The following is an 18,488-nucleotide window of genomic DNA, read 5'->3' on the forward strand; positions in this document are numbered from 1 at the left end:
TTTGCTGATCCTTTCTTCCCCATGATCTGGTCTGCCATTGAACGCCCTATTACATTTTTCAGTTAGTATTCTTTGGCTCTGTGATTTCTGATTGATTCTTTCTTATATTTTCTATGTTTTGGCTGAAATTCTCAGCTATTCATGCATTACTCTCCTGACCATGGTGAGCATCTTTATGACCATTATTTGGAACTTATTTATCTCTATTTCGTTAAGGTCTGTTTTAGGAGTTTCATCTTTTTGTTTGCAACATATACCTCTGTTTCTTCATTTTCCTTGACTCTCTGTGTTGGCTTCTGTGCATTAGATAAAATAGCCACCTCTCCCAGTCTTTTTTTTCTGGGTGGGGGGTCTTCATTACATGCAGGCTTTCTCTAGTTGTGGTGAGCGGGGGCTACTCTTTGTTGCAGTGCACGGGCTTCTTATTGAAGTGGCTTCTCTTGTTGTGGAGCATGGGCTCTAGGCACACAGGCTTCAGTAGTTGCAGCATGTGGGCTTTAGTAGTTGTGGCGTATGGGCTGTAGGGCGCATGGGCTTCAGTAGTTGTGGCACGCGGGCCCTAGAGCACGTGGGCTTCAGTAGTTGTGGTGCATGGGCTCAATAGTTGTGGCACGCAGGCTCTAGGGCATGGGCTCAGTAGTTGCGGCACACAGGCTCAGTAGTTGTGGCACGTGGGCCCTAGAGCATGTGGGCTCTAGGGTGCGCTGGCTCAGTAGTTGTGGCACACGGGCTCAGTAGTTGTGGCTCGCAGGCTGTAGAGCACAGGCTCAGTAGTTGTGGCGCATGGGCTTAGTTGCTCTACGGCATGTGGGATCTTCCCAGACCAGGGATTGAACCCGTGTCCCCTGCATTGGCAGGCGGATTCTTAACCACTGCGCCACCAGGGAAGTCCCCAGTCTTGACAGAGTGGTCTCGTGTAGGAGATGAACCTAGGATTCAGCCCATCAAGCTCTTGGTTATCTCTCAAACTCTGTGACTGTCTGAACCTCCTTCTTTGTTCTTAGTGGCTCGCGGGAGTTGAGGTTCTGCTAGGACCTCTCAGTGTTCCAAAGGGAACATTCTCAGTCAGTACCTAGATGCAGGCTGATTGGAAACTGCACCCTCAGGCAGCAGCTTTTCAAGTATACAGATAGACCCGTCCAGGGAAAGACTGGAAGATGGGTGTTTGTCTGCTCCCTCTGTGCTGAGCAATAGGGGGTGGAACTGTTTCTTTGTACAGTCCTGTGCGATCCACAAACACAAGGCTTGCTGGCCATCAGAGGCAAGTAATCAAGCGGTGCACTCCCTGGGTAACAGCCACAAAAGACAGGGCACTAGAGATGTGTCGAAGCTCCTTCCAGGAAGACACCAGCAACCTCGAGTGGGCAAGAGGGAGAATGCAGAGACAGAACCACCAGCCTCCCTGGTCCCCAGGGAAGATCACAGTCATCCTCTAGATGTGTGCTAAATTAGAAGCCTGACCCTCAGGCCGCAGCTTTTAAGATAAGCAAATGGGCATCTTTCAGGAAAAGGCTGGGAGATGGGCATTTCTGTCTGCTGCCCTTGTGCTGAGCCCTGGGGGGAGAGCCACTGTGAGTCCTTGCAAGCCCATTTAGAACTGTTTTTTTCTTTGCTATAGACCTGTGGGTCTTGTGGATGCAAGCCCTGCTGGCTTTCAAAGCTAGGTGTTTTGGTGTGTGTGGGGGGTCCATCCTTCAGGTGGAAGACTTGAAAGTTGGGGCACTGGATGTTGGGCCCAAACCCTTCACTCCCCAGGCAGAAGCTGGGAGTTGTGTGCTCCCTCCTGATTGTATCTCACTGTGCCAAGGGTGAGATTTATGGTGACAGTATGTCTCAGTCTTTCTTACCCATTACAACATGGGCATTTTCTCGTTCACCCAATGTGTAGGAGTTGCTCAGCTAGTTTCTGAACTCCTCTCTGAGGGAACTGTTCCGTGTGTAGCTGTAAATTTGGTGTCTGTGGAGCAGGCGAGTTCAGGAGCCTCCTATGTCACCATCCTGGTCCAGAACTCTCAAAAATGTTTTAATCTGGTAATCCCAGATGTCAAAATATTCTAAAACCCATCTAGATGTATACATACCCAAAGCTTTTTAGGCTTAGAGATTACATTCATATCCAGCACTCTCTAATGATCCTAGGAATCAGTGCGTATCCAGCTTTCAATATAAATTAGCTTTAACAATCCTGAAATCGTTTGGATTAAATTAAAAATCAAAGATTCTAGTAAGCTTAGTGTTTTCAAACTTTGGAACCAGGTGTTGAATTCCATGACACTGTTTCTAAACTCCAAGGCCAAGCTAAAAGTGGATTAAGAACTGGAATTTTTACAAGAATGGCTTTTTCTAAATTTGGAAACTTCTTGGGTATTAAACTACCTTTTTATGTCTTCTGCTTTATTAAGGCAATTTATAATTATACAATAAATTTCTAATAGATTTGAAGTGATTAGCTTTGGGGAGTGTTCAACATCCAATATAAGGGCACAATCAGTTTTACTGAGTACATTAAAATTGCATTTATTGAACATGTTTAAATTTTTTTCATGGATATAATTTTTATACCAAATGTCAATAAAAGCGAAACCATATATTTTAACATATTTAATATAACAAAGAGATGAACATTCAGGAGGGTATGCCTAAAAGTCAAATTCTAGGAATTAGAAATAATTTGAGGGGCACTGTAAATTATGAGCCAAGCTCAAAAGAGATACACACGTCACTCTGTGACTGTGCCGTCTTTCTCAACAACAGGAAACCAGGGCTGGCATCCACTACCATGGGCGCCCTGACCTGAGCAGAGGGCCGCGTCCTCCACCATATTATGCCTGTTGCTGTGACCTTGGGTGAATGGTTGAGATGGAGTCAAGAAAGGCATCACACTCCTCCGTTTGTAGTCTGACTCTCTCTATGGTGACATTTAAACACTAGAGTAAAGGGGGGACTCGGTGCCCTTAACTTTTAGGGTTGACAATGTAATCAGAAAGAAGTAAAGGGCTTATAGATAAGGATAATTAATTTTTCATCTGAATTTTATTTACAGCTTGCTTTCAGTAGTCTGCTAACACCTGTATTCTGTTTATTTCCTTCCTGGATAGATCATTTAAAGAGACTTTTCCCATGAGGGGAAAGGTCATAGGAAGCTTCATTTGAAATTTTTTCCAGAAAGGATATTTAAACAAGGCTGATTGAACTAGGAGAACCATTTTACTGATGGTCTAAGTTCAAAACTATTTCAAATGTGTATGTTTTCATACTTTGTGTTCTTAGAGTTTTTCAGGTGATGATTATTTTTAAAACATTATTGACTTAAATCTTACAGGACTGATGAAGTGAATCTGTATACATCATATCCATTTCATAAACAGAATGAACAGAAATGGTAAGTGACTTGCCTGAAAAGCTATAGTCATTCAGAAGTACACTGGATCTCTCTCCCAGACCTTATTTTTAAAGCACAGCTATAATGGCTATATTGAGATTTTACAAAGTGGGGTTTCATTTCATTACTCTAAGTTAATGAACAGATATTCCAGCCATGGTATCTCTGCCATGGTTCATGGAAAACAGAAAAAGAAAACGAACCAAGCCTATCTACACCCCTCTCCCCATGTGATCCCATTAGCTAGAGTTTATTGTTGATAGCTAACTAGCACACTCTATAGCTACATAACAAAACAGGTAGTTAAGTCACTTGTTAGGTTTTTGCATAATTAAACAATCAGATGTTGTTAAGGTTCACTGATGCCCCCAGTTTACCTTCAGATGCTGTACTCCTTTTAGCTTTGACTATCCCATTCTACAAATGTCCATCATTTTCAAAATGGTAGACATAAGCTTAACATGACCCAGCAATTCCACTCCTAGTATATACCCAAGAGAATGGAAAACATGTCCACACAAAAACTTGTACGTGAATGTTAACAGCAGCATTATTCATAACAGCCCCAACACTGAAAGAACCTAAATGTCCCTCAACTGATGAATGGATAAACAAATGTGGTACATCCATACAATGGAATATTATTTGGCCATAAAAAGGAACGAAGTCCTACTACATGTATACATGCTACACCATGGATGAACCTTCAACACATTATGCTAAGAAGCCAGACACAGAAGGCCACGTATTATAAATTTTTTAAAACTTGTCATTCATATGAAATGTCCATAATAGGCAAATCCACAGAGACAGAAAGAAGATTAGTGTTTACCAGGGGCTGGGGGAGAGAAGAGGAGGAGTGATTGCTAGTGGGTGTGGGGTTATCTGGAGGGATGATGAAATGTTCTGAAATTAGATAGTGGTGATGGTTGCACAACTCTGTAAACACACTAAAAATCAATGAGCTGTGCATTTAAAAGGGTGAATTTTACGGTATGTGAATTATAGCTCAATAATGCTGTTACTTAAAAAAAAAGTCATCAGGATGATTTCCTTTATACCATTTCCTAATGAGCAAGAAATAATGGTATACTTTAGCTAAAACGAATCTGAGGATCGTGATATTAAGTGTTGCTAATACATATGTAATAGCTTAGAATAGTTTCAGTTCACACTCTGATCAATAATGGATTTATTATTCTTATCTGGGAAAAATTAAAAGTATAGGTAGCTACAGTCTGGAAAGAATTATTATAGGCTAGAAGTTTTTTAAAAAGAGAAATATTTGTTCTCAGCAATATGAAAATAAAAACTTACAAGGAAATGACCCATGGATGACAAGGCGTGTAGCAAAGCTAACATGTTACACAAAGGTTTACACTGACAAGTTTTAAAAACTTACAGCACGGGGCTTCCCTGGTGGCGCAGTGGTTGAGAGTCCACCTGCTAATGCAGGGGACACGAGTTCGTGCCCCGGTCTGGAAGGATCCCACATGCCACGGAGCGGCTGGGCCCGTGAGCCACAGCCGCTGAGCCTGCGCGTCTGGAGCCTGTGCTCCGCATCGGGAGAGGCCACAACAGTGAGAGGCCCACGTACCACAAAAAAAAAAAAAAAAAAAAAAAACTTACAGCACATGGAAACCCTGACCTAAAACAGTCTTTATGTTCTAGTTCATTCTCTCTCCATTTTAGGCACCCTCCAACAGGCATTTCTGTGGTAAACTGGTGATGGCTCTCCCTTCAGAAGCCATCAGCGCTGCTCCCAGCATGAGCCAGGGACAGTCACAGATGACAGAAGTCACAGATCACATCCTTTAGCCATAGCAGCTTGCTCCCTATCAATCACCAGGGACAACACTGCAAAACATAAACTGGCACATATGGAAGTTTTTTAAATCAGAAGAATCCAGTCTAGCCCTTCTTTCTTTGATTGACACTTCTGGGTTTGTGTTTTACAGAACAATATTCTGTTGCCTGCAACATACTCCAGGCCACATTAATGCCATAATGACTACATTTGCATGATTGCGTAGAGCTTAAAAAGAGAGAACACCACGTTTCTTGCACTGTGTTCACGTGTGAAAAAAGAAAAAGACAATTGTCAGTTTTCCAGGTCTTTGGCTAAAGTGTCACGGATGAATTGTAAGGTACGTTGGTACAAAAAAGCATCCTTTTTCTTTGGCTTACAAATGTTCAAATGGTTAACATCCACAGGAATTAGATCTCCAATGCCTAGATCTGAAGAAAACAAAAATGTCAATACAATTTAAGTAAAAATATAAGCTGCCCCCTGTCAACAGTGCAAGAGGCCAAATGCGTAGTTGTAAATGTTGATTTGGTTGTGATAGAGAACCTCTTTTCAGAGATAAAGGAACTTAAAGTTTGACTGTAACTAAACTGCATTTGACTACTCACGTGAGAATGGAGTCTCAGTAGGTGTAATTATAACTTTACGCTTTTCTCATAAATTCTGTGTGTGTGCTGCCGATTTCCTAATTCAATAGTGAACAGAGCCTGAGCACTGTCACCTTCAAAACGTTTACCCACTGCAGGTTATTACTAAGTTATTCCACACTTCTCTGAACCACTTCTACTCCTAGAGCTAATATTAGAAACTTGATAATGAGCTCCCGTGCCCTGATGAAACGAATGGGAACGTCTCACATGGAATCCCTTCTATACCTGCCCTCCATGCTCACTCTACCAGGGAAGGAGATGATGTGGTGCTTGAGAGAGCTGGTTGAGTTTTTGATGTTTCAGCCTAACCAAGTCCACCTAGATGGAAGTGACAGGAGGTACTAGTGAAGCCAGCCAGGTGAGGAAGTGCAGCTGGTGGTTACGAAGGAAGACAGCCCACCTGGTGACACAGAAGAAGGGGTGGACAGAATGATGACAAGGCTATGTCACTACCAGCAGCTGGTCCACAATATTAATTTTGCTTTAAGCTCCCAAATTCATCTTAAAAGAAAGAAAACAAAAAACTGGCCGCTGTTCTTTGAACTCTTCAGGTTCTTCAACTACCAAACAGCAGTTCCTCACCCTATGGCATATTGCTTTAAGGTAAAGTCTCTTCAGATTCCACTATAGGATATCAAGCCTTTTTCATTTTATACAGATAATGAAGTAGGACAAAACTTGTTACGCAGACAGAAGAACCATCTGGCAGGCGCTCCAGATACGCACGATGCCTGGCTGCCAGGAGCTCTCGGTAATGGCAGAGTGCTACCAGGACAGCACCTGACCCAGCCCCTCAAAGTGATCAGAAAAGGGTCTGACAAGCAACTAAAGAGTTAGCCAGGTTGAGGGGAAGGCATTTCAGGGAGTGAAATGTACAGGCTCTTTACTATGCTCAGAGTAACACAGGAGGCTATGAGGAGAACCGAGATTTGGGCTCTGCCCTCAAAGAGCCTGCAGTAGGCTACAGTGCTGCAGTAGCAGGCACTGGCCCTTTCCCTCAGTCCCAGGATCAGGAAGACACTGAACTTCAACACTAGTCTTTTCCTTCACAATCTCTGTTGCTTGACTATTCCCCATGTATCTTCCAGTTATTTACTAAGCTTCCACACCTTTAGCTGATTTCTTTAAGGTTCCTGCAGGTGGCTATCAATCTCTGAAATGAACTGCTCCTTTTAATCCAGCTGATAGAAAAGCTCTGTATTCTTACCTTAATGCAGCAGATTTCACTGTTGAGAGCTAACGCAGAGTTAGCCAATTAACCTTTGCTGTCTAATCAGTTAAATAAAAGGAGGGAAGGGGAATGCCAAGGTTAAATGTTTGCAGAGAAGTTTTAATCTATGGCTTAAAAGAATAACAGAATCTAAATCGTCATAAAACTGTCTCCTAAAACTGAGAAACTGGATATAAAAGTTGACGTTTATGATTACCACCAACCAGGAAACTAAGGACAAACAAGTTTCAAAAGAGTGAATACCTGCTGATTCCAGGGGCACCACGTGGAGTTTAATCATGCTACCAATGTAGGTTGGTAGTGTTTCTACAAAACTCAGCACCTGGAAGTTTCTATCTTTTGCAAACTCCAGAAAGTCATCCTGTAGTGTTTTAAGTGCAGGAGAATCTGTAAAATTATAGAGAGCGAGATTGTAACAAGATCTATTTATCTAGTTCATAATAAAATGCATCAACCTTCCAAATTTAGAGAGGAAATTAGGGTTCTGATTCAAGATGGTGGCTTGTTTATTTTCTCTTCTTCCTAAGAAGCCATTAAGATGAGAGAAAAGGGCTAAAACCAATCTAGAACTTAGAGGCCAGTGTCAGCGGGAGAGTTTTCTCACATTGCTGGCTGACCAGAAGCAGTACCCAGGGCAGTTTGGTGTGTGGGACTGAGGGGTCCCTCGGTGTGCTGGCTGGCACTTCCACGTCCACTCTGAAGCACAGCCTCCCATCAACAGAGCCTGTCTATAATCACAGAGCACCCATCCCCTTCCTGTCCCCCATCCTCAAGTATCAAAGGGCGACCAAGAAGCACCAGGTCTTAGAGGAAAGCCTACCACCTGAGAGAGACAGACCAGGTGAGCAAACAGAAAACCTGGGCACAGAAGACACTTCTTTTTAAAAAAACCTCTAATTAGTATCTTTAGAATGATTTCAAAAGAAAATGGATCACAGAACAAGAAAGAGCTTGTGGAAGATAAAATTTGCAAAAAAAATCAAATTCAACAAAAGGTTTGAAGAGAAAGTCCAATTACTCTCCATAAAGCAGAACAAAGAACATATGAGCAAAAAGACAATGGTATACTAAAGCTCAAGCCAAGGGTCCCAAAATTCTGATTAACAGGTGTTCCAGAGAAAGAGAAGATGCTTATTAACCCCAAACAAATATAGTGCCTTATAATTAATATGAATATCTGTAAAGCTCATGTATATTTTAACAGTTGATGATTTTCCAAACTTGTGGAAAAGAGCAGTTCTTTGGTAATTTGGAGTAATACTTAATGCAAAACATTATGTAACTTTAAAAATTTTAACTAAGTGTTAAAATTATTGTTGTATTTCTTAAGCAGATAATGGCTTAAGAACAAAAAGGGAACGTATCAAAGAAAAATTAACCCCAAACTAAAAAGCTTCCATGATAGTCTAAACACAATTGATGTACAAATAGTAAAATGAGGTAATACAGCCAAGTTAAAACTGTTAGTCAAAACTGTTCTCCTCCTCCTGTATAACTGGTGTTAACACAATGCCAATTCCCTTTAGAAAAAAAGTATTACCCTTGCTGAGTTCTTTGACTTCCAAAGAGGGAAAGAGAAGATAACGAATATTAACAGAGTATTCAGCCAGGTGGGATCCATGATGAGGGACACTATAAAAAATTATTCCTCTGGTATTGTTTATAATAGTACTCATTTCTGGCTTCTTAGAGGCTTCCAGCAGCATCTTTTTGACAAGAAGACCTAGCCATAGAGACGAAAAACAATGCATAAGCTATTTTCCTTCCCTTATTTAAAAAAAAAAAAAAGGCAAAGAAGAAATACAGAAAAAGAGATGCTTTCTTTAAAAAAGTTTAAACAATAATTCTCTGTAGTCCAACAAACAGGGCCTTAAAATATTAACACTTAGTAATGCGCCCAATCCTCTAAAATATATAGCACAAGACTACGAACAGGTAAGATTCTAGAAGCTCATTTGTAAAGCAGACGTTACATCACAGGACGCACTCTCCCGGAGAAGAGAGTTAGGCACTGCATGTTGGGTGTCCATCAATGACACGCACATGCAGCAGCCAGCCTCCCCACCTACCCGCAGCAGCCCACTGACGACCACTCCGTTAGGACAGTGCTAATAGTTAAAAAACACGGTCTCACATATCCACTGGGGAGAAAACAAAGCTGCTGTGGGAAAATGCACCTAGGAAGGCACCTTCTTTTCTGTCCCCCAACCTGGGCTTGGAGCTGATAGGGAAACACAAAGGTAACATGGATGGTAACAGTCGGTCTCTGAGGATACAAAGGGCTACATCCACCTTTCTCTCAGCAAAAAGCCCAGACTCAAGAGTCAGCAGTCCTGAGCATTTCATCAGATAAACTAGGCCAAGGGCTGCTGAAAGGCCCTCTGCAAGGTGGATGGTGAACATTTAGCACTGGACTGGGAGTGGGTGGGGAGAAGCAGGGGATGTGGCTTAGCAAGCAAGCACTGGGACCAAAGAGGGGACACCTGTGATCACACCGCAACTTCTGCAGGCCTGGGCGAGGGGTCAGCAGGCATGCAGGGGGCTGGGGCTGTGGGCACAGGAGCAGTGACGGACTCTGCGGTGGTTGGAGAAACAGGGAAGAAAGGGGGGGCCCTGGGACCAGCCAGGAACGCTGAGAGATATTTACAAGTTGGGCTTACATACGCCATGGACAGCTTCTGATATTTACTCGTTATCAAGCGTAGTGCTTAACTCATTTTCTTTTTATATGGTTTTTTACTAGTTGTCCCCTCTTAGAAAAACAAATAGCATGGAAGGAGCCATAGCCAAACACATTAATTTAGGGGGGAAAAGGGCTACCAATAAACAAAACAGAGAGCTCGCATGGCTGACAACCTCACAATGCTTGCTTGACAACAATGAAACATACTTACCTCCCATGCTGTGTGATACCCAAATCATTGGCCTATCCCCAACACCAGCAGCTCTGAGCTTCCTCAGAAGTTCGTTGCTCCTGAATGCAATGGACTTTCTGAACAAAATGAAAACAGCGGGTATGACAGGAGGCTACTGATTCCCCCTGCCTCAATTTTGCTATCCAGGTTTTAAGGCAAGATCTTTTGTTTATTGGACCAATTCTACACGCTACATTTTGGAGTTAGGAATACCTCTGTTCTCTCTGGTTGATTCCTGCAATTGCTCATTCCCCATTTCTAACTTAGTCACACTGGCATAGGTGGGAATATTTATGAAACAAGCATTGTTTAGGCATCTAAAACGTATCGGGCAATTTTCACGGGTCAAACTTGGGTCTTACCCCATTGCCCCCAGCACTTAGGGTGTGCGTCCCTCCTCATTAGGTGGCCTGACAAGGATCAGCGGAGACCATGCTGTCCTTTGCGAGTTCACCTGTGGAGTCAGCTGTCATTGCTGTTTAGTTCTACTTGTATTTATGTTACAAACACTAAGCTTTCATCATTTTGGTTTGTTACTTAGAAACAGCACAAAGCTATTAGAATCAGACTTCAAATAAGTAATTTTCAAACTAAAAGGGAACTCTAAAGCTGTCTGGTCTGGTAGTTTTAAACTGTGTATGTGGAGAATCCTCTCTTTGAAATAAAGGTTTATGCGAGCTCCTCTGGGTGACCTGGGGAAGGAGCCCTGGGGTCTCGCCCGCTGACCCTCAGCACCATTCCTCTGGCACCTAGCTGGCGGTCATTCATATATAACACTCAGTTTGATAACACAGATAGACCAACTCCCTCCATTTGTAGACCAGACTTCCCAGACCAGTTTAATGACCTGAGATGGCTAGTGAGTCAAAGGCAGAATTGGCTATAGTCTAGGTCCTGAAGCCCAGAAATCGAGCGCTCTCTCCTGTATATACAATTGGCACACACGATGTACAAGTGACATAGGAGCCTGCATTGCTCAGCATCTCCCTTGGCTTCCTTTAGGTGGTATGCTTGTGAACACAAAAGCCAAAAGCCCCGTGTTTACTTCCAGGAATTAAGGAAACGTTGCTCTCGAATCCATGGCCCTTACTATGAGAATAGTTTTAAGTGAACCATGTTAGGAGCCCAACATTGACACTGTATCTAAGCCTCATACAGTTTCATTATTTATAGCTAACTTCCTCTATAAGGAAGAGAAGAAAGGTTAGGTTAGTTTTCCATAAGAAAGTCCTGTCTGTGGCCTCAAAGATAAAACCCCCCTCCATCCCAGAGGGCCCACTTGTGGCCTGGACCCTTCCCCCTCTGTTACCTTTCCATAGGGCACCTTGCTCTCCAGTCGCTAAGGCTGGTGTCATACTCCACAGATATAATTCGGAGAGCCGGACAGTCTCTTGCTAACCACGACTACGTAAAATAAAAGGTACAAAAGGGAAGATATGAATTTCCACTGTTCCACTTATTTCCTAGCAATTGAAATTCGTAACTAAAGGACCCTTGTAATACTGACAACTAGTAAAAGACTGCATTGGAGTAAAGTATAAAGGTGACTAGAAAAATAACTCCAGCGTTTTATCTTTTTATATCTCTGCTCATAAGGTGATATTGCATAAGGTCTATGCAGGTTTCAAGAGAATATTCTCAATTTTAATCTGCTATAGCCAAAAGCAGGGCCTGTTTTTGGAGTCTAGATCAAATTGGCTTTTTGAAAGCATTTAGTAGAAAGCTGTGATCTCAGGACAGACAGAAGAGTGTGACGGAGGTTAGAGATTTGACCTGAGAGCTCGGATACTAATTACAGTTACAGTTCTGTCTCTGTGGATCCGAGGTTTATCGTCATCTCCATATTTCAGTGTCACCAGAGAAAGAGTGCCAACCACTCTTTCTGCTGATAAGCCCTTGTGAAGGTGGATAAGCAGAAGTGGGACAAAGCCCCAGGAACTATTTATACATATTTATAGCATCAATTTTCACTGAGCTTTAGATAAATTTCATTCAATAAATTAATGCCAAAGTTTAGGCTCTTTAGAAGAAATAATGTCAAAGAAATCCAAAGCAGAATTACTTCTTCAAAGTCTATTTTATAATTATTAAAACCACAGAACTAGCCAGCTGTTATTAATATATTATTTATTGAATTATATATATATATTTTTTGAATTATATTTTTAACGGAAGTGGACTATTTTACTGGCCCTTGCCAGTTTTTTTTGCCCATTTTTTACTTAACAGAATACTCTTTTAGAGTCATAGAATGTACTGTAAATTATACAACACAGAGTGATAAGCCCAGTTGTTCATGTAACATATTATAAGTGTCCCTAAGGAAAAGAAAAACTGCATGGAAAAAAAATCCCAGTAAAAAGAGGAAAGTAAGCATGTCACAGGGAGGACTCTAAAGGCTGGTGACACAGCAGTGTGTCGGGATAAGGGTGGCCAACCAGAGGTAGCCGCTTCCTTACCTTGGGCCAACATGTTGTATACTTGGTTTCATCCTCTGAAACCTTTTCAGTTAAATTCTGATCATTGTCCTGCTGGCGCCACGTTTTGAATGCTGCTCCCATAAGGCCATGAATAAACAGGACATCTGCTTTAATGGGCTGACTAACAGGGGAGAGAGTTTTTAAAAGAAGCAGAAAAAATGCATTATTACTTTGATAAGAATCTACACAGCACTCTCTTTGGATGGTGCTTATTTTAGCAGGTTTATATGACATAAAATAAACTTAATTAAGGCAAGCTTTATAAGCACAGGTTTGCTGAGGAGCCCTAAAGGAGTTCTGGCAAAGACATATATGCAGTGTGCTCACTGCTCTCTCTGTAAGGATGGAAACACAACTAGGCAGGCAGACCAACCAAAATCAACTGTAATGCGCTTAGTGATCAGTGAAGTGACAGATGTCATAGATTACCCTCCAAAGAGTTCCATGAGAATATTACACAAATCAATAAAAGTATTTAAGAAATTAAATCATATGCTAGTGTAGTTTCAAACTCAGTATGCATGAAAAAGATTGTTTTTATCAAGGAAAATGATGTTTATCAGAAACAGAGCAAATGAGATTTTAAAGTAACATTCTTTCTTTGTATACCATTTAAAAAAATTGCAAATAGTATATTACTTGCAAGCTATTTATAATACACACCCAATTATGTAACACATATAAAATACATTACCATATTATTTTATTTACAAATTAGAATTAACCAGGAAATCTATTTTTCAAGCTAAAAAAAAGTTCTTGCTATTTTCTGAGGTATTAAAGTGCCTGACAAAAATCTAAGAAATGTGTAATTTTTTCATTGTGGTATATTTATTGTCTTAGCAATGATACAACTGGAAATTGTGACCAGAAATAACCTTAAGAAAACAAACAAAAAAGGAAATAACCTTAAGAAGGAGTATGAGTCAAATTTATTACAACTTATTCCTTCCGATACATGCTTTTATAACCTCGCCTAAGCTTTCTCTAGTCCCTTGAGTTCTAGGCCCAGGCTGATTTGGTTGCTGGCATGTAATAATGTCCTAGCTCCTTCTCATCCAGATCAACCTCTACAACCCTAATCAGTTAATAACTTAGATTTACATGAAAAATGTAATGAAACAAGAAATATGCATTACAGAGTTTATGTGAGACACGTTATAAAAGGTGAATGCAGCCTTCCTGAAGGTAAGCCGCTGGTATAAAATAACCCTGGTAATTTAGCTAGTTCCATACTTTCACGACAGCTTGCAATTCTTCTGAGGTTATTAGGGGCAAACTGTTTCAGTAAATAAGGTATTTGACTTATTTGTAAGGTATTTGACTTATCTAAATTATGCAGAAAGAAGTTAGAATATTAAGCCCTTGAAGCATTACGTCCCCACAGGGACAAAGCAGCTCTACCCTGCCTTCTTACCTTGTGCGGTACTGGGGGTGCAGCACGTACACGCCGTCCTGGTACTTATCTTGCACAGTCTCTCGGTCTAGATTAGCCAGGGTTCTGGCGGCGTGTGAGGCCTCCATAATGTGGTGGGACTTTATTGCTTCTACCAGTATGGAAACCCAGCCTGGTGAAAAGAACATATTCCCTAAACACCAGCACTAATCCGTCTCAGACTATTGAGAGGTTTTCAGGCTGAAAATGATGGGAGGAAGGCAAACCTCAGCATCTGTCTACGAGAAAAAGCCCTACCACCACAATTACATTCTTCCCTAAGGCCCCCTGGGTCCCACAACACAATGCCATGATGTCCCCAGCCAGGTACTCCTTAGGGATCTCAACGAAGGTTAAGAGCCATTTTCTTTATTTAGAAAATCTAACAGAAGTTGTAATTACTAGAGATGAGGCCATAAATGGTAAGAAAATGTCATATTTTGCTTTAGCAAAAATTATTAAACTCAGTGAGTTAACACTAGTTATTTCATTCTGATTGGCATATCAGCAGCCCTTAATAATACACGAGTGAGTAGTTTCTTAATAATGAACTTGTTTGACAGAAAAAACTTATAAAACCTGAGGTTCAGGAAGGAAAAACTCATTTTTTTTAAATTGAAGTATAGTTATTTACAATGTTGTGTTAATTTCTGCGGTGCAGCAAAGTGACTCAGTTATAACTACATATACATTCTTTTTCATATTCTTTTCCATTATGGTTTATCTCAGGATATTGGGTATAATTCCCTGTGCTATACAGTAGGACCTTGTTGTTTATCCATTCTATATGTAACAGTCTGGAAGAACTATTTCTTAAAGGGAGACAAAGAAATACTTTGTGCAGTACAATTTCATTTATTTTTTATGTTTTTGTTGTTTAAAACAGTGTATTGCTTTATGAACATAAATATGTAGGCAAAGTTTATGCTTGTGCATGCATGCACACACACACACACACACACACACACACACACATAAAGATCTAGAAAGAGGCACCAAACTATTAAAGTCACTGCCTCTTAGGAGGGAGTTGGGGTTGTGGAGGGCTCTGTATAAAGCTGGGTTTAATTTTTTGCTATATCTGTGTTCTCTGAAGTATTTACAATGAGAGTCTATTCATGTATTATTTAATTTAAAATAAAACAAAATATGGGCTTTGAGGTCAGAGAGACTTGAGCTCAAATTTCTGTCCCTTGCTTACTTGCTATGGAAACTCAGTCAAGTTACGTGGTTCATTTGACCTGAAGGAAGGTTCTAATAAATTAACCTATATAAGAACTGCCATTTTCAAGCACAGCAGGTGCTCAATAGAGAGCAGCTTGTCCTCCCTCTTTCATCCTCCCACTTTCTGTGGCAAAAGTGTTGAGAAACACTGTGATGATAGGAGGCCATTATTTAATAATCCAAAAGAAATTTCAGACCCAATAATTCTTTAACAATACTCTAATTTGTAATATTAGAAAATCCCTCTTCAAAATCTCTTATAGAATGCTTTACAATAATTAATGTTTTCACATTCTACCTATAGAGATATACAAGTATGTTATTGGTATGTACAAAAATATGGCTTTATTTTTAATGGAGTCACAAGAAAGGAAACACAAGAGAAAGCACGGCACAAGCCGATTTCCACAGCACTTTTTAGTTGGCAAAGTATTTTTACAATGCCTGAGATGCTCCACCTAATGCTCCTTGGAAAACTTGTGTCTTTCTTAAATATTTACTGTTTTTTAATTACATAACTTCTGAATACATTTTAACTGTAAAAATAAACAAAAATAGCACTTAATAATGAACATCCCACTTTAGCACTCCCATCATTTCCCAATTCCCACTTATATCCTCAGAAGTAATCAAAGTTAAAAGTCTGGTGGACACCCTTCCAAACCTTTTTAAAAATTCAGTTACATACCTATAATTTATACATATACACTATAGCTCCATATGGTTTTTTTTTGCCTAAATGGAATTATACTATTCCTACTGGCCTGTGACTTGATTTTATACTTCAGCCATGTACACAGACCAGTTACCAATAATGAAATTGAATCAGTAATAAAAAAAAAACTCCCAACAAACAAAAGTCCGGGACCAGACGGCTTCACAAGTGAGTTCTACCAAACATTTAGAGAAGCATTAACACCTATCCTGCTCAATCTGTTCCAAAAAATTGCAGAGGAAGGAACGCTTCTGAACTCATGCAAAAAGGCCAGCATCATCCCAATACCAAAACCAGACAAAGATATCACAAAAAAATAAAATTACAGACCAATATCACTGATGAACATAGAAGCAAAAATTCTCCACAAAATATTAGTAAGCTGAATTTGATGACACATTAAAAGGATCATACACCATGTATCAAGTGTGATTTATCCCAGAGATGCAAAGATGGTTCAATATCTTCAAATCTATCAGTGTGATACACCACATTAACAAACTGAAGAATAAAAACCATATGATCATCTCAAAAGATGCAGAAAAAGCTACTGACAGAATTCAACAGCCAGGGGACTTCCCTGGTGGCACAGTGGTTAAGAATCCACCTGCCAATGCAGGGGACATGGGTTCGATCCCTGGTCTAGGAAGATCCCACATGCCACAGAGCAACTAAGCCCGTGTGCCACAACTACTGAGCCTGTGCTCTAGAGCCCACAAGCCACAACTACTGAAGCCCACATGCCTAGAGCCCGTGCTCCGCAACAAGAGAAGCACCGCAATGAGAAGCCCATGTGCAACAAGACCCAACACAGCCAAAAATAAATACATTTATTTAAAAAAATAAAATAATAAAAATAATTCAACATCCATTTATGATAAAAACTCCAAAAAATGGGTATAGAGGGAACATACCTCAACATAATAAAGGCCATATATGACAAGTCCACATCTAACATCATACTCAATGGTGAAAAGCTGAAAGCATCTTCTCTAAGATTAGGAACAAGACAAGGATTCCCACTCTCTCCACTTTTATTCAACATAGTTTTGGAAGTCCTAGTCACACCAATCAGATAAGAAAAAGAAATAAAAGGAATTCATATTGGAAAGGAAGAAGTAAAACTGTCATTGTTTGCAGGTGACTTGATACTTTATACATAAAAAAATCCTAAGGTGCCACCAAAAAGACTACTAGAGTTCAACAATGAATTCAATAAAGCTGCAGGATACAAAATTAATATACAAAAATCTGTTGCATTCTATACACTAACAATGAACTGTCAGAGAAATTAAGGATTTACCACTTACCACTTACCACTGCATCAAAAAGTATAAAATACCTAGAAATAAACCTACCTAAGGAGGTAAAATACCTGTACTCGGAAAACTGTATATAAGACACTGATGAAAGAAACTGAAGATCACACATACAGATGGAAAGATATACTGTATTCATGGATTGGAAGAATTCATATTGTTTAAATGACCGTACTACCCAAGGCAATCTACACATTCAATCCAATCCCTATCAAAATACCAATGGCATTTTTCACAGAACTAGATCAAATAATTTAAAAATTTGTATTGAAACACAAAAGACCCTGAATAACCAAAACAATCTTGAGGAAAATAAACAGAGCTGAAGGAGCCATGCTCCCTGACTTCAGACTCTACTACAAAGCTACATTAATCAAAACAGTATGGTTCTGGCACAAAAAGAGACATACAGATCAGTGGAACAGAATAGAGAGCCCAGAAATAAACCCACACAATTATGGTCAATTAATCTACAACAGAGGAGGCAAGAATATTCAATGGACAAAAGACAGTCTCTTCAATAAGTGGTGCTGGGAAACTGGACAGCTACATGTAAAAGGATGAAATTAAAACATTTTCTTACACCATATACAAAAATAAACTCAAAATGGATTAAAGACCTAAATGTAAGACTTGAAACCATAAAATCCCTAGAAAACATAGGTGGAATACTCTGACAAATCATAGCAATATTTTTTTTGGACCTGTCCCCTAAGGTAAAGGAAACAAAAGCAAAAACAAACAAACAGCACCTAATTAAACTTAAAAGCTTTTGTACAGCAAAGGAAACCATCAACAAAACGAAAAGACAAGGCTTCCCTGGTGGCGCAGTGGTTGAGAGTCTGCCTGCCGGTGCAGGGGACACGGGTTCGTGCCCCGGTCCGGGAAGATCCCACATGCCGCGGAGCGGCTGGGCCCGTGAGCCATGGCCACTGAGCCTGCGTGTCCGGAGCCTGTGCTCTGCAATGGGAGAGGCCACAACACTGAGAGGCCCGCGTACCGCAAAAAAAACCCAAAAAGACAACCTACTGAATGGGAGAAAACATTTGCAAATGATATGACCCATAAGGGGTTAATATTCAAAATATATAAACAGCTCATACAACTCAACATCAAAAAAACCCAAAACAACCTGATTAAAAAATGGGCAGAAGACAGGAATAGACATTTTTCCAAAGAAGACGTACAGGTGGCCAACAGGTACATGAAACAATGCTCAACATTGGGAAATGCAAATCAAAACCACAATGAGATTATTACTTCACACCTGTCAGAATGGCTACCATCAAAAAGAACACAGCTAACAAATACTGGCAGGGATGTGGAGAAA

At 40.4% G+C, this 18,488-nt stretch overlaps 1 protein-coding gene across 2 annotated transcripts in view; it reads right to left on the reverse strand.

Moving 5' to 3' along the window:
* Positions 1-4,952: 4,952 nt before the first annotated feature.
* SERAC1 (serine active site containing 1) overlaps positions 4,953-18,488 on the reverse strand; it is a 77,616-nt gene continuing 64,080 nt past the window's right edge. For both annotated transcript variants that reach the window (XM_024747951.1, XM_024747952.1), the window contains 7 exons: positions 13,883-14,033; positions 12,445-12,586; positions 11,295-11,389; positions 9,965-10,062; positions 8,611-8,793; positions 7,314-7,457; positions 4,953-5,620 (listed from right to left, as the gene is read on the reverse strand). In XM_024747951.1, coding sequence (XP_024603719.1) covers positions 5,484-5,620; positions 7,314-7,457; positions 8,611-8,793; positions 9,965-10,062; positions 11,295-11,389; positions 12,445-12,586; positions 13,883-14,033 — 950 coding nt within the window. In that variant the 3' untranslated portion in view covers positions 4,953-5,483. The remainder of the gene's footprint in view (positions 5,621-7,313; positions 7,458-8,610; positions 8,794-9,964; positions 10,063-11,294; positions 11,390-12,444; positions 12,587-13,882; positions 14,034-18,488) is intronic.

Source organism: Neophocaena asiaeorientalis, unplaced genomic scaffold, assembly GCF_003031525.2.
Source record: "Neophocaena asiaeorientalis asiaeorientalis breed wild unplaced genomic scaffold, Neophocaena_asiaeorientalis_V1.1 scaffold123, whole genome shotgun sequence".
Classification (NCBI taxonomy): Eukaryota; Metazoa; Chordata; class Mammalia; order Artiodactyla; family Phocoenidae; genus Neophocaena; species Neophocaena asiaeorientalis.